Source organism: Scyliorhinus torazame, chromosome 18 (genome assembly GCF_047496885.1).
Source record: "Scyliorhinus torazame isolate Kashiwa2021f chromosome 18, sScyTor2.1, whole genome shotgun sequence".
NCBI classification, from domain to species: domain Eukaryota; kingdom Metazoa; phylum Chordata; class Chondrichthyes; order Carcharhiniformes; family Scyliorhinidae; genus Scyliorhinus; species Scyliorhinus torazame.
In genome coordinates, this window is record NC_092724.1 from 155,750,043 (window position 1) to 155,765,675 (window position 15,633).

General features: G+C 43.7%; 1 protein-coding gene across 2 annotated transcripts; it reads right to left on the bottom strand.

Annotated features, from left to right (window-relative positions):
- Window positions 1-2,726: 2,726 nt before the first annotated feature.
- alyref (Aly/REF export factor) lies at window positions 2,727-12,912 on the bottom strand. Of its 2 annotated transcripts, none has more exons than XM_072483680.1 (6): window positions 12,366-12,912; window positions 10,207-10,338; window positions 6,635-6,782; window positions 5,525-5,588; window positions 5,207-5,372; window positions 2,727-2,978 (listed from the first exon to the last, which is right to left on the bottom strand). In XM_072483680.1, exons 1-6 carry the CDS (start codon window positions 12,651-12,653, stop codon window positions 2,964-2,966), a joined length of 813 nt encoding a protein of 270 aa, XP_072339781.1. In that variant the 5' UTR covers window positions 12,654-12,912; the 3' UTR covers window positions 2,727-2,963. The 2 variants fall into 2 exon arrangements, with proteins under 2 accessions (XP_072339781.1, XP_072339780.1); XM_072483679.1 differs by lacking the exon at window positions 12,366-12,912 and adding an exon at window positions 11,165-12,314.
- Window positions 12,913-15,633: the final 2,721 nt, after the last annotated feature.

Genomic DNA, 15,633 nt, shown 5'->3' on the forward strand with positions numbered 1-15,633 from the left:
CGACAGATTTGCACGATTGCTTAAAAAAGCAAATAACTGAAGAACTGTATAAAAAGTGAAAACTGTTATTTCCTGTTAATCCTCATAACCTGGCCATTTTAAGAGGAAAGCTGGGAATCCACAGGCACACTACAGCCAACAACTTTTAATTTACGTCTGGTTATGAATTTCACCTAATGGCTTTAAGAAATAAAGCAGTTTAGTTTAAGTGCAATTTCACCTCAGCAGTCACTTTTTAACCAATAAGGGAGTATATTGTCAAAAGGGAGACAATTTGCACACAAGGTCCCACAAACAGCAATGTGATAATCAGAGAATAAGTGTTTGAATGAGGGATAAATATTGGTCAGAATACCAGGGAGAACGCCATTGCCATTCAAAATAGTGCCACGAGTTCTTTACCTTTACCAGAGGATACAGATTGGACCAGAGTTAAATCTCACCCTCAATAACATAACACTCCCTCAATATTTAATAATAGCACTAGTGTCTGACTGGGACCTGAACTCAGAGGAGGCAAGAATGCTACACATCGCAGCATCTAATACTATTTGTGGCTCAATAAAACTGATCTGATGGCATATTGCAAAAACAAGGCATTAGTATTAACAAGCATCCAGTTCTCAGCATTATGAACCAGATGCATTGCCATCTTGCAGTAGTCCATCAATCTATTCCCCAAATTAAAAATTTGCACAAATCCAAAGTGAGAAATTTAAGCAGGTACTGTTCCATTCTGGGTCACAGGAATAATTAATTGCTGTAGTCTACAGAAAGCCAAAGGATTGTCCACCACCAATCTCACATTACACACCTGTCTCTGGAATGGAAATCGCTTATTGTCACGAGTAGGCTTCAATGAAGTTACTATGAAAAGCCCAGAGTTGCCACATTCCGGTGCCTGTTCGGGGAGGCTGGTACGGGAATTGAACCGTGCTGCTGGCCTGCCTTGGTCTGCTTTAAAAGCCAGCGATTTAGCCCAGTGTGCTAAACCAGCCCCTCTGCTTCTGTACATCTTCGACCCAGCACGTTATCTGAATCTCCCCCTAATTGTATGCATCTCTGAAAACCTCTTCTTGAGAATGTATTTGACCCATGATCCTCCAATTTGTTCAATTCATAGCTTTCATTACCACAGGGACAAAAGGCGGAGAAAGTCCTTCTAAAGAACGGGGGACAGATTGACAAAATGAAAGGAATGGACAACTTTCAAATCTGGGGGTTTCTATCTCACTTACTTTCTCTAAACTCCAAAGCAGTCTACTCCACTGCTATCCAATGCAGGTTTACACTCTGCATGTTTGGCATCAGCAATGATGTCTTTTTATTTACTACTCTACACACACAGTACCAGAAAAACACCCCAGCTAAGAATTTATTGAAATGCAAATATATAGCTGGCATTAACAATAGCTGGTTAGCTCGATCAAACCAAGCTTGCAAATTTACTAAAGATTAGTTTCACTTCCATTAATCCTTCTAAATAGAAAATGCTGGAGGTCTGTTGAATACTGTGCTTTCTTTGGAATGTTTATGCGGTGTCTTTGCCAGACAACAATTATTGCTCAATGGAAATGGTGCCAATGTAGCAGCTTAACTCCCTTAGAGGCGAGTGCTTGAATTAAATTGGGGGCACTTAGGTATTCAATTATTTTGGGAAAGGATCTAAAGTTTGTTAAAAGTTGCAAACTCAACCATATTGATCATGAAGTGATCTCAGGTGAAGTGGGAGGTGCTACGGTTAATTACTGAGTAATTAGCTTCAACGGTTTTGACACAAGATGAGTACTGCAGACAATCTTTCAGAATTACAATGGAACACTGCAACATATCAATAGCAACACATCAATAATCGATGGAAATACTAAGCCAGAGTTATGTATGCTACAAGCTTTTGTACAATCACTTCATAAACTTGTTCAATGATAGAAACACATTTTGGGGAAAGGGATAGACCCATCTTACTGGTGGCTTTTATATGGAAGATGTCTTGCATACAAATACGGATTTATTTATATGCATGCTTTAAGTGAGGCAAATTGGAAAGAATGCAATGCTTTTAGAAAGAATGTTGATGCTTTTAGCCACAATATAGGAATAAATAAGTTCAGTTTATCCAACGTGGCATAAATATGGTGCAAATCAGCCAATTAAACAGGGTAAGAAATGTGTAGAGTGTAGGTGTAGGGACAAAGAACCCCCCGCCGCCCCCAACATGCATTCTATAAAAAAATCCCTGCTATTAAAGTTCAATACTTAAAAAACAATTTAACAAATCTTTAGCGCTTCCTGCCAAAAAAGGATTAACATTAAAAAAGGTAGGCATTGACAACTTAATACTGGTGAAAACCCCTCTGCTTATTTTTCAATTATTTTAGTACTATTTTTGCTGCAAAATCTGCAGGTTTCAAATAATTTGGCAGATTGCAGCATTCAGGTTAGAAAAATCAGGGTCTTGTTGAAACAGTGTGACCAATGTACCAAGTTAAAACATCCCAATTTACCTTTACACTTGAATATTCATATTCTTGATAAGTTAATATTCCAGATTCAGTTCAATCAACTGGTTCCAATATGTCCACACTCAGTACGTGTGTTAACTGGACAAGCTGACTCCCAAGTCACCGCACCTGCCCAATTCCCATATATCGAGATGTATAACATTCAAAATCTTTAGTTATATATGGCCCTCCAAGTTGCATAATGAGACAAGAAAGCCAGGTACATTCAGTTAACAGTGCGCATTTATTTCATGGTCTGGCGGGGCAAGTCCATCCTCCCATGAAGACATGCAACCAGTAAAGCGTATCCCAAAATGAAAACATTCAGTACAAAACAAGACTGTGACTTAAAAAGTTACATATATTTAAAAACCTATTTCGAGGAGTTATTAGACTACATTGTTTGTGTCCCTCCCACAAGGAAGAAAAAGTCAACCACTGATGAGTTAATTTCAAGGTCACTTAACTTGTATCCATCTGCAAGAAAAGAAACAGACCAATGTTATATGTCAGCATAATCAGCATCAAGATTTTAAACATTCTAGATAATGTTAATACAGCTTTTATGCCAATTTTGCTACATCCATACAGAACCAAAAGCTGGAGGTAGACCGTTTCCTCCAAAATATAAAATCAGACAGTGGCATCAGGTTACTGGCCCTGTGTCCTCACAAACCAGTACAATGCTACAACCAGCTCTCTTTTGGCCCCCTCAGCAGACTAGTTCTTCATCTGGTTGTTAGATGCTCCTTACTTTTATTGATAACACTGAAGGAAGGCTATATGTAGATAAGGAGAAGCTGTTCCCCTCATTAAAAAGTTCAAGAGGGCACTGATTTAAAGTGATTTGCAAAAGAAGCAAACATGAGAAAAACAAATGTTTTGACAAATGGTTTGGGTCTGGAATGCACTGCCTGGAAGTTGTGGAGGCAGGTTCAGAGGTATTCAAGAGGGCATTAGATGATTACTTGAATAAAAGAAACCTGCACGGGTCCAAGGAAAGACACTATGTCAGGTTGCTCATTTGGACAGCATGTGCAGATACAATGGTAGTGGCCTCTTTCTGCACCATAACATGTGATACTTGGATCCATGGTTATCCGACGCCTAGCTGCTGCTTAACTAACTTTTCATTTTCACACAAACTTGGAATTTCAGTAACTTTCTTGCACTAATGACATTCACCCACACAAATCTATTTAATCTGCCAATACTCAACGATCTACATACACATCACTGGTTCTTACCAAATTGCAACTGAAGATTCAGCTCACGAGGTACAAATCTCACATCAATCCATTTCCATTCTTGATTTCTTCCACAAAATGGCTGCTTCAGAAACAAACCCATGATCCAATCTTGGATGAATCTACTGATATCATGAACTTGGATATGTTTTGCCCCTTCAACTGCAACGGTTCACCCAACTATTGCAATGGTTCACCTAACTACATGTTCCTCATCCAAACTTTTGGGTCATAGCTAACCTATACGTCTCACTTCAAACATGAATTTACAGTGCAGAAGGAGGTCATTTGGCCGATCCAAGTCTGTACCTGCCCTCGAGTACCCAACAATTTTTTTTCCAATTAAGGGGCAATTTAGCCTGGTCAATCCATCTAACCTGCACATCTTTGGGTCGTGTGGGTTTGACATGGGGAGAACTGTGCGCACTCCACACGGACAGTACAGGATTCGAACCTGGGTCCTCAGCCCCGTGGGCAGCAATGCTAACCACTGTGCCACGTGCTGCCCAAGAGCACCCTATTTAAGCCCACACCTCAAGCCTGTCCCTGTAAGCCAGGAACCCCACCTAACATTTTGGACACTAAGGGGCAATTTAGCATGGCCAATCCACCTAACCCGCACATCTTTGGACTGTGGGAGGAAACCCACACAGACACTGGGAGGAAGTGCAAATTCCTCAGTCACCAGAGGCCGGAATTGAACCCGGGTACCTGGAGTTGTGATGCAGCAGTGCTAACCACTGTGCCGCCCAAGCATCCCTCTACTATCCTGTTAGAACTCTCATCCTCTTACCGCACTTCTACAAACATGCCACATGGTCTTTCTATCTGAGGCTTCTATTACTGGCAAGACTGCTTCCAACCATTTTTGATTACCACCCACATATACTTGTGCAGTCTGCACCCCAGGAAAATAAGTATGCCTATTGTCACCCACATTTTCTAAGTTCCTCTCTTTTGGTCCATCATCTTGCCTCGAAAAATCACAAGCAAAGGAGGAGGGGGGGGGGGGGCAAATAGCCCTCCAAGACTGCACCACCAATCAATGCAATCCTTGCTGATTTTGTTATAGCACACTTGCAGTCATTTATAACCATTAAGCACACTTGCAGTCATTTATAACCATTACTCAACCACCACCACTTTACAAGTCAAAACCCCACTTAAGGCCTTTCCTTGGAGATAATGTATCAGTCGAGCTTCAACTGTACCTTCTTCTTTAAGGGATCAACCACTCAACAAAATTCTCTTTGGGTGCCCAACAATTTGGTTTTGCTTCTTCCAAATAACACAAAACCCAACAGCACCACATCTGTTACCACCTTGACTGAGATGCATAGACCCAAGTACCAAACATTTTTTTGGGTGTGGGGAAGGAGAGAAATTACACTAATGACTGATAAAACATTCATGACATTATTTAACCAAACACTGGAGACAACCCACCACCAGACTCACCCTGGCATTATAAGCATCCAATTGGGCATCTAGCTCTTCTGCAGAAAGCTGCTGCCTCGGATTTCTTCCACCCCGACCACCTCTTCCACCTCTGTTGCCACCTCTGGATCGTCTGCTCCCACCCCCGAATACACTACCACGGATTCGGCTTAATCCTCGATTTCCACTACAATTATAAAAAGGAAACGTGTGGTCATGGAAAAGATTACCACTCCAAGGATTGACTAGTTAGCAATAAATCAGTGTGCGTTCCCACAAAAATCTTTTAATTCATTTAAAATGTCAAAATACTGCAAGATAAAGAGAAAAAAAACTCACCCAACAAGTGGTCTTCTTTGGGCATCAATTTGTGAGGTAACCAGTTGAATGTTCATTGGTCGCCCTTTTCCGCACAAATAGAAAGACAAAAATGTTAGTTGGCAATTCCATGAGTAAACCACATCTTCTCTACAAAAGCACGGCAGAATATTCAGAGATAATGCAAATACAAACCCCCTGAAATATAGCAATAGGGCAGTCATATTACAGGTTATGACGGCCACGCCTCAAGCTACGATTCTGGTCAGCTGAAACTGAACACTTATCAACTTGCTCCATTGGTCTCAAATCAAGAGGTAGGAAAATACGAAGCCATGAAATCTGCCATGGATTTGTCCCTTTATATATCTGAACCATTTTACAGCAACACTCAAACCTTAATCCAAATGGTTGGCCCTGTAAATCTCATACGAATTGTCAGTCAATACACGCTCCATTATAAACTGATCATACTACACTTTTGAGCTAATGAATAGATGACACTTCAAAAATTAAAATCCAACCAGTCATTGAAGAGTGGTCCAGACTACCCTATCTCTGGGTTACAGAAAAGCAGCCCAAATCATTAAAACCCATGACCCACAGCAGCTTCTCTTGGCTTTGTAAAAGATCAAAGGTAGTTGCTTAATGCATGAAATCAACATGTTCAATTCTAGCCCTGCAATTCAAGCCAGGTTTTCCTCCAATTAGGAGGCAACTCAGCATTTATAGCAATTTGTGCATCTACCACCTCAACCTCATGCTCGCAGATATCGGTCATACTAGCAAGGATTGAGCTGCATCAATCAGACATTTTCAATTTTCAGAATAAGATAGTGAAAGCATGTACGTATTTAAGAAGGACCCGATGGCAGAAGACAAACCAGCTGAATATTAGAAAGTAAAACTGGTGCTGCACTATAAATTATTAATACATTGTATAATTTTTACTTTTAGCATTCAACAAGTTCTCTCACTACACTTTCAACATAGATCTGTCAATTTGTGGCATCAAAGCAAAGTTGTTCTCAGGATCTGTAAGCTATTATGCTATAAACTACCTTAAACTGGATTCAATTTAACGGTCATTTTATTCAATTCATATGTTCTACCATACAAGATTAAAATTACCATCCAAGGGAACTCCATTATACTGCTTCATTGCCTTCAGAGCATCTGCTTTTCTCTCAAAGTGTACATCTGCTGTCCCCAGGCTGCGACCCGATCTATCATAGTGTACAGCTGCTTTCTTCAGTGTCCCAAACTCAGCAAAAAGTTCCTTTAAAAAAAAAAAATAGTTCAGAGATCTCTAAAGGAGCAGACCCAACAACATACCTCTGGCAGGGCCGAGAAATTGATTCTACTGAAGTCCCAATCTTTGATATTAGCTTTCAATGTATTACATATTCAATGCCATTATTTGCTGTTGCATTGCATACTTATTTTTACAATTTAGAAACAGATCATGGCTTAGAGGTAACTCAAACCACAAGAAACAGAAACCCATGATTGTTACTTTTGAAACTACATTTCCATCAAGAATTTGAATGCCAAGTACTGACAGGTTGCTTGTTTTCCACTGACAGCTCATTCAAGGCAATGTTGGATTAGCCCACTAAGAATGACTCGGCGATAATTTGTTTTAACTATAGAAAAATAGACTTAAATGTTAACAGACACAGTTCTATAACTAAATATCTGGAAAGTAAAATACTACTGCCTAGAAGCACAATATAAAAAGGAACAATGGAGGGGTGGAGGACCTTCAGCCGCTCATGAATGCCCTTAATGCAGCAAAAATCCCTAAGCGCCCCTCAGGAGTGCTGATTTAAGTTCTGACACCAAGTCAAAAAAGGGCAGGTGACCGAAAGCTTGGGCAAAATGAAGTCCTTCAGAGCAGTTTACAGGAATTCTAGAGCTTAGGGCGACCGGCAGTGGCGTAATTAAAATCAGGGCTGCACATGGGGCACAAATTGGAAGAGGTCTTGGATGGTTGTGGGGAGGGGGCAAAAGGATTTGAAAACAAGGGTCAGAATTTTAAATATTGAGGTGTTGCTCAAGAAGGAACTAAATGCCGAGAATGGGAAAGGTTGGAAGAACATGGTCAGTTTGGATCATCTGGTCTATGCAGAGTGGAGAGCAGGAGACCGACCAGAAAACTATTTTGGGGTTTTTATACTCTGGTAATTTTTACTTTGGACATTTAGCTGCACGATCGAATACCCAATAACTTTTTGAAAATAAATTTAGTGTACCCAATTATTTTTTTTTCAATTAAGGGGCAATTTAGCATGGCCAATCCACCTAACCTGCACATTCTTTTGGGTTGTGGGGGTGAAACCCACGCAGACACAGGGAGAATGAGCAAACTCCACAGACACAGTGGCCACGGGCTCGGACCTGGGTCCTCAGCGCCATAGTCCCAGTCATAACCACTGCGCCACATGCCGCCCTCCTCTAACTTTTTAAGTACACCTAAAGCAAGGACCATCATATTGTGCTACTGCAAATTCAATCACAATCAAAATATTAATTTTTCAGTGGGAGACATGGAATCAAAAACTGGTAGAATCAGATTCTCATGTATTCGGAGGTAAAAGATTCAACTGTTTGTGTTTAGTCAGCAGTAACAGTAAATAGGAGGCTGGTTAGTTCAGCTAGCAGTTTAGAATAGTGCTGACAGCAACAGTTTGATTCCCATTCCAGCCGAGGTGGACTTGGGGACCTGCCTCCTTGCCCTGTCTAAGAGTGAAGGCAATGGCAAGCCAACACAAAACACAGCTCAGGATGAAGCATCAGAGCAAAGGACCTACTTTTTGGGCACAGCACACATTAAAAATCTTTTTTTTTTTTTTAAATGTACCTAATTAAGGGGCAATTTAGCATTGCCAATCCATCTACCCTGCACATCTTCGGGTTGTGGAGGTGAAACCCACTCAAACATGGGGAGAATGTGCAAACTCCAAACAGACAGTGAGCCAGAATCGAACCTGGGACCTCGGCGCCATGATGCAGCAATGCTAACCACTGTGCTGCCCTGGGCACAGCAGATATGAAGGATGAACAATACCCAACAGTTAAACTACTTCCAGTACAATGGTTAACGACATCACACCAGTCTAAAAACTACCACTCTGGCAAATATCAGGAACAAAGTCAGTTTGTGTGCTTAAATTGAGCAGTCACAAGAAGTCAAATGTAGGTGTATACTGTCGATGTAAAAGAGCACGTGTGCACTTCACTCTTCGATTGGAAGCTGAGAAAGTACCACCTACTAGGCAAGTTATAAAATTATAGCTCATAGGATAGAAGGGGCAGAAGCAACATGGATACAAAACTGGCTATGTACAGGAAAAGGGTTGTGACAAATGGCTGTTTTTAGAGACAGGAGAGGGGTATAGAGTGGAGTTCTCTCGGACTCAGCACCAAGTCCACGGCAGGTTTTGATAATACATTTAATGACCCAGACATGGCAGTACAAGACAATCTTGATTTTAATAAAGAAAAATTTTTTTTTCGAGTACCCAATTCATTTTTTCCAATTAAGGGGCAATTTAACATGGCCAATCCACCTACCCTGCTCATCTTTGGGTTGTGGGACGAAACCTACGCAAACATGGGGAGAACAGTGACCCAGAGCCGGGATCGAACCTGGGACTTCAGTGCTGTGAGGCTGCAGGGCTAACCCACTGTGCCACCATGCTGCCCTCGGTACAAGACAATCTTGAAGTCTGCAAATGACTCAACTTGGAAATATAATAATGAGGTTCATAGACAAGTTGGTGAAATGGTAGTTGAAATTCAATGCAATAAAGGACAACTTCCATTGTATTGTTTGATGGAATGGACCACAGACAATACCAACCTATCTCTTTAGAAGAGGTGCAAGAGGGATTGGAGGGCGAGTGTGCACAAGTTGCATGGAAAGGTTGAAAAAGTAGTGAAGTGAATGGGATTCTGAGCTTTGTAAAACGAGACAGCACAAATCCAGGAAATTATGGTAAACCATATAAAGCTCTGGTTCACCAGCTGGGATCAGAAGAGTTCAGAGATTGACAACAATAGTTCCATGGAAAAGGGATTACAGGAAAAACTGGATCCAAAGCTGCGCAGGTTAGGTGGATTGACCATGATCAATGCACAGGATTACAGGGATAGGGTGGAGTGGGCCTAGGTAGGCTTTTTCAGAGGGTTGATGCAGACTTGATGGGTCAAATGGCCTTCTTTTGCACTATAGGTATTCTATGGATTGCACTTCAAACAGAAAAGGTCATGGGGAAACATGACAGTGGGATTTAACCTCTTGAAGCATTTAGAGGAGAGAAACTGTTTTCAATGACAATGTGTCCTCTGGTGATTGAGCCGATCTCAGGTGACTGGTTAAAATAGAACCAATTCAAGTGGTTAGGATTTGGAATCCACTGCCCGTTGGGGTGGTGGGTACAGATTGAAGTAGCCATCTAAAGAGAATTGGGTAAACACACATGGAAGCAAATGGTAGAATAGAAAGACTAACGGGTTGCTCTCGAGTCAGTACAGGCTTGATGGACCAGATTACCTCCTCCTCTGCTGTACTATTCTACGATTGATTTTGTAGGATGATAACAGTGCCAAACAAACCTCAATCCTAACCAAACTACAAAATATTTCTCACCCACAACCGGCCGGCAAAACAAATAACGAACACTCTGCAATTCACTTACCTGAATATCTGCATCAGACACACCAAAGTCTAAGTTCGACACCAAGAGTTTTCCGCCAGTTTCAACCCCACCGCTAGCTCCAAAACCACTGTCAAAAAGGTCATGCTGCCACTTGTCTGGTAGTTGTTTTGGCTATAAGAAAAGAGAGATACACCTCGCTGACTTCCTACATTTTGTTACCCCAAACATTGGTTAATTCACATATCCACCTATCTCACACCACTACCCCCCCCCCCCCCCCAATATTTAATTTACAAATGTGTGTAGACAAGATTCAGCAATTGTGTTACGGGAAGTACAAAATAAGGACATCAGCCTTACCTGAGATGGACAAGCTCAGTGATAGGCAACCTAGGCTAGTGAGTGGGCCGTACGAGTGACCCTCCTTCACCTCAGTGGGCCAGAAGATTGAAATGGGGCTTGGGCACTAATATGACCTCATGAATAAGATCAAGTGGATGCTAAGATTATAGAAAATGCATAACTATGAATATGTTAATAGATCAACTTCAAATAGTCTTTACAAAAAATTACACTTTGGAATAAGAGGGAGTGCACAGCTCTGTCAATCTGGTGTACAATCAGCATGCACCTCACCTGCCCTTGGTTTAAGTGCGTATTACTTCAATCACAACGGTGGGGGGAAAATGACATTGACGGAAAATGGCAACCCTACACGCGGCAGTCAACGAATGTCTCGAGGACTGCACACATAATCCAGGTAAGGCACATGCGGCCCCCAGACTGCAGGTTGCCCACCACTGGATTACTTAACACAATGACGCATGTATGTAGTGAATATATTGGGTAGCTAATTACATTGTTTCCACACAGTTCATTAAATTAGTAACATGTAAAGTGCTCCTGTATACACAATGATAAATGAAATTTAAGCACAAGAGAATCAGATGCAACTGTTTACTTGGTGAGAAATAAATTCACTTATTTATTATCCTACCACTGTTTCCACAGCACATCTCGAACTAAAGCCTGGATTCCTTTTAATAGCCACTAGCCAGATACTCTGGTCTGAAATTCTCCTCAGCTGCTGGTAGCTTCTCCTCCAGTGGGAACAGCTGCAACGCCTCCACCTTTTCCAAACGGATGCATTCCATTTCTCCACAAATCTCTCCGGAGCAGTCCAAAAAAGGAGCTTTTTTTGCATAAACACCGAACTCCTTTCAAGAGTACTGATTAAAGAAAAAGTCAAAGTCCACCACTTCAGGACACAGTGTGCGAGCGAGCGATACATGTAAAGTTATAGTTCGTTTGAGACAGTTTTTTTTTAGTCAAATGGTCGTACAAGTCCACGAACGGATAGTTTTGCTGCAGATCTGCTCAAAGCAGGCGATTAAGATATTAAGAAAGGTCACTGTTGAGAAAGTCAGTACAACTTATCCTTTGCGAAAAGCAGGTCCTTTGGGACGTCCTTGCAGATGGCGACGGTGTGCGTGTGTGTTGTGCGGTATTGAAGCAGTTTGTAAATCCCTTCGCGATACAAGTAGAAGTGCAGTTGGCGAGCACTTGGCTGGCGTTGCCGAATAGCTGACCCCCACGCCGGCGACATCTTTGTGTTGGCTCCCGGCCGCCATTTTAAGCTCCTGAAGAAAGTCGGCGGCGACCGTCGGTGCAGCGGACACAAAACACACACAACTTTAAAGAAAATATATATATATATGTATATTTATAGATCGAGATTGGAAAAAAAGTAAAAACGCCGAATCCACGTTCGTCCTGCCTCGACACTCCTCCGTCCGACCGATCCGAGAGACTCGCTCCAACAATCCCTCCGTCCTGCGTCTTTAACATTCTTTCTTCCACTCTCCGGTGTTGAAACTCGAAGCCAGGGGGATGGGGAGAGAGGTGGGGGTTAAATTAAACGGGCTAACAAAAAAATTATATATATTTTTGGGAGGGTTTCTTTTATAAAATCGAATCTCTAACGGTTCCAATATGGCGCCGCTCCGCCACGGTTCAAAATTTCAAACCGAAAAAAAAAATCACTTCCAAAGGGGGGGAAAAAAACCCTGCAATGATTTTTCTTTCCTCGCTTTCTTTCTCTTTCTCTCTCTCTCTCTCTCTGGATTTAAATGCAACACATTTTTTAAATTTATTTTTTTTTTCTCTCAAAAAAAAAGAACACCGCGGTCGCTTCCTACCCTGCTGTACGGAGCCGGTCGGTTTCTCCCTCGGATTGCACTCTGTCTGTTGCGCATGAGGCCCACAGCCAGGCCCCCCGCCCCGCCGCGGCCTCCCGCTGCTCCTCGGGCGGCCAGGCCGCCGCCGCCGCCGCCGCCACCACCACCGCCGCCGCCGCGGCCTGCTCCCCGGCCCATCCCGCCGCCACCTCCTCCTCCCCGGCCGCCTCTGCCGCCGCGGCCGCCCGGGCTTTTCTGCCGGTTGAGTTTGATGATGTCGTCCAGGGACATGTCGAGTTTGTCGCCCATCTTCCTCTCAGGAATCTTCCTTCTCTTCACCACGGCAGCTTCTCTTCCCGCTTTGTTAACAGGCGAGGTTTCAAAGGGGGGGGAGGCGGGGACTTGCTTTTTTTTTCTCTCTCTGTGTTTCCCCTCAAGTTGATTGCGGCGGGTTTATTATTATTTTTACAATGGATAAAATCTATGGGCTTTGCCCGCGGCGCCGCACAGGCAGGAACTCGGTAATGGCGGCTTTAAGGGCAAGAACGGCGGAGGAGGAAGGCGGCGCCGCACACTGCGCCTGCGCCGCCCGTCCCGGCGCCCGCACGTCACAAAGGACATGGTCACCGCCAACGTCGCCATCGGGTTCCACCAATGCGCGAACAGCGTGCGGGGCGGGCGGGCCATTCATGGCGAGCCGGTTTGGCGCCTTTTCGAGGGAGGCGATGGCGTGACGTCAGAGGACACCTCGCACAGCCTCCGGGGCGGCCCGACTCTCAGCGTCGGCTACATGCCCACATGGCACCAGGGCTGGATACCCTCAACTCCGAGCAGATCTGTGCACTGAGGCAACTAAGAGGGAGCTGGGCATTTCGAAGTTACTGCCCTATAACTGAAGTGGGGAAAGTTAGAGATGTCCGTTCAAATGCCTTGGAGCCTGCTCCGCCATTCATTATCATCATGGCTAATCATCCAGCTCAACAGCCTGTTGCCGCCTTCTCCCCCATCTGAACCATTAAACTCCTACAGTGCAGAGGGAGACCATTCAGCTCATCGAGTCTGCACCGACTCTTCAAATGAACACTCTATCCATGCCCACTATCCCCATAACCCAGAACCTAACCTACACATCACTGGACACTTAAGGTGCAATTTAGCATGGCCAATCCTCCAAATAGACAGTTACCCAAATCTGGAAGTAAACCTGGGTCCTTGGTGCTGTCAGGCAGCAGGGCAAACCACTGTGCCACCGTGCCGATCCCTTTAGTCCTAAGAGCTATATCTACACCTTGAAAACATACAATGTTTTGGCCTCAATTACTTTATGCAGTAGTGAATTCCACAGGCTCACCACTCTCTGGGTGAAGACTTTTCTCCTCATCTCAGTTTCAAATACTTCACCCTGTACCCTAAGTCTGTGACCCCTGGTTCTGGACTCCTCCACCATTGATAACATCCTGCATCTACCCTTTCTGGTCCTGTTAGAATTTTATAGGTTTCTATGAGATCCCTGCACAACTCCAGCAAATATAATCCTAAACGACGCAATCTCTCCTTGTATGTCAGTCCCGCCATAGATTCATAGAATTTACAGTGCAGAAGAAGGCCATTCGGCCCATCGAGTCTGCACCGGCTCTTGGAAAGAGCAACCTACCCAAGGTCCGCTCCTCCACCCTATCCTCATAACCCAGCAACCCATCCAACACTATGGGCAATTTTGGACACTAAGGGCAATTTAGCACGGTCAATCCACCTAACCTGCACATCTTTGGACTGTGGGAGGAAACCAGAGCACCCGGAGGAAACCGACGCACACACGGGGAGGATGTGCAGACTCCGCACAGACAGTGACCCAAGCCAGAATCGAACCTGGGTCCCTGGAGCTGTGAAGCAATTGTGCTATCCACAATGCTACCGTGCTGCCCTCAATCAATAGAAATCAGTCTGGTAAACCTTTGCTGCACTCCCTCCTCAGACAATGAGACCAAAACTGCACACAATATTCCAGGTGTGGCTTCACCAAGGCACTGCATAATTGCAGCATGACATCCCTGCTGTTATAATCAAATGTTCTAGTTATGAAGGCAACATACCATTTGCCTTTTTTACCGCCTGTTGCATCTGCAAGCCTACCTTCAGCAACTGGTGTATGAGGACACCCAGGTCTCATTGCAGATTCCCCTCTCTCAATTTATAGTTATTCCGATAATAATCTTCCTTCTGGTTTTTGCTCCAAAGTGGATAACCTTATATTTATCCACATTAAACTGCATTTATCATGCATTTGCCCACTCACTCAGCTTGTCCAAATCACACTGAAGCACCTCTGCATCCTCCTCACAGCTCACCCTCCCACCCAGCTTTGTGTCATCTGTAAATTTGGAGATATTACATTTAGTTCCCTCAGTTAAATCATTAATATATATTGTGAATAGCAAATATAATCCTAACCGACTCAATCTCTCCTCGTATGTCAGTCCCACCATCGCAGAAATCAGTCTGGTAAACCTTTGCTGCACTCCCTCCTCAGGTAATGAGACCAAACTGCACACAATATTCCAGGTCCCTGCGGTACCCCACAAGTCACTGCCTGCCATTTGGAAAATTACCCATTTATTCCTACTCTTTGTTTCCTGTCTGCCAACCGGTTTTCTATCCGTCTCAGAATATTACCCCCAATCCCATGCACTTTAATTTTACATGCTAATCTCTTATGTCGGACTTTGTCGAAAGCCTTCTGAAAGTCCATATAAACCACATCCATTGGCGCCCTCTCGTCAACCGTACTAGTTACATCCTCGAAGAATTGCCGCCCAAGGTTGGTGCAGAGCCAATGCTGTGAGCTATTCTAGCCAGATGAGCAGGGTGGATGGTATTTCCGATCACCCCAGTGTCCCAGTAGGTTGACCACAGCCCCTTCTCAAGTAAGGAAGAACTCCTCAGCAGGTATCTCTTGGAGACAATGCCATGTTACAAGACACCAAAGACTTTAGCATCCTGCAGGGCAGCTCTGTCAGTCACGAGATGGTGGGGCCTCACCGCCTCCTGCAGAGTGGAACAATCAGCTATTAGGGAATTATACCATATAGTGACCCAATGACTCAGAACGCCATGAGAAGTGCCGATGGACCAGATAGTCACGCTGCTGTTACTGTGACACAGAGTTTGCCCTGTGCGCCCCAATTTGTTTCAAAATCCTTTAGAAAAAGCAGAGCAAGACGGGATTCTCGCAGGGTCAGGATAGGCACCCTTTCTTTCAACTCAACCACTGGTGAAAAGATACTCGGAA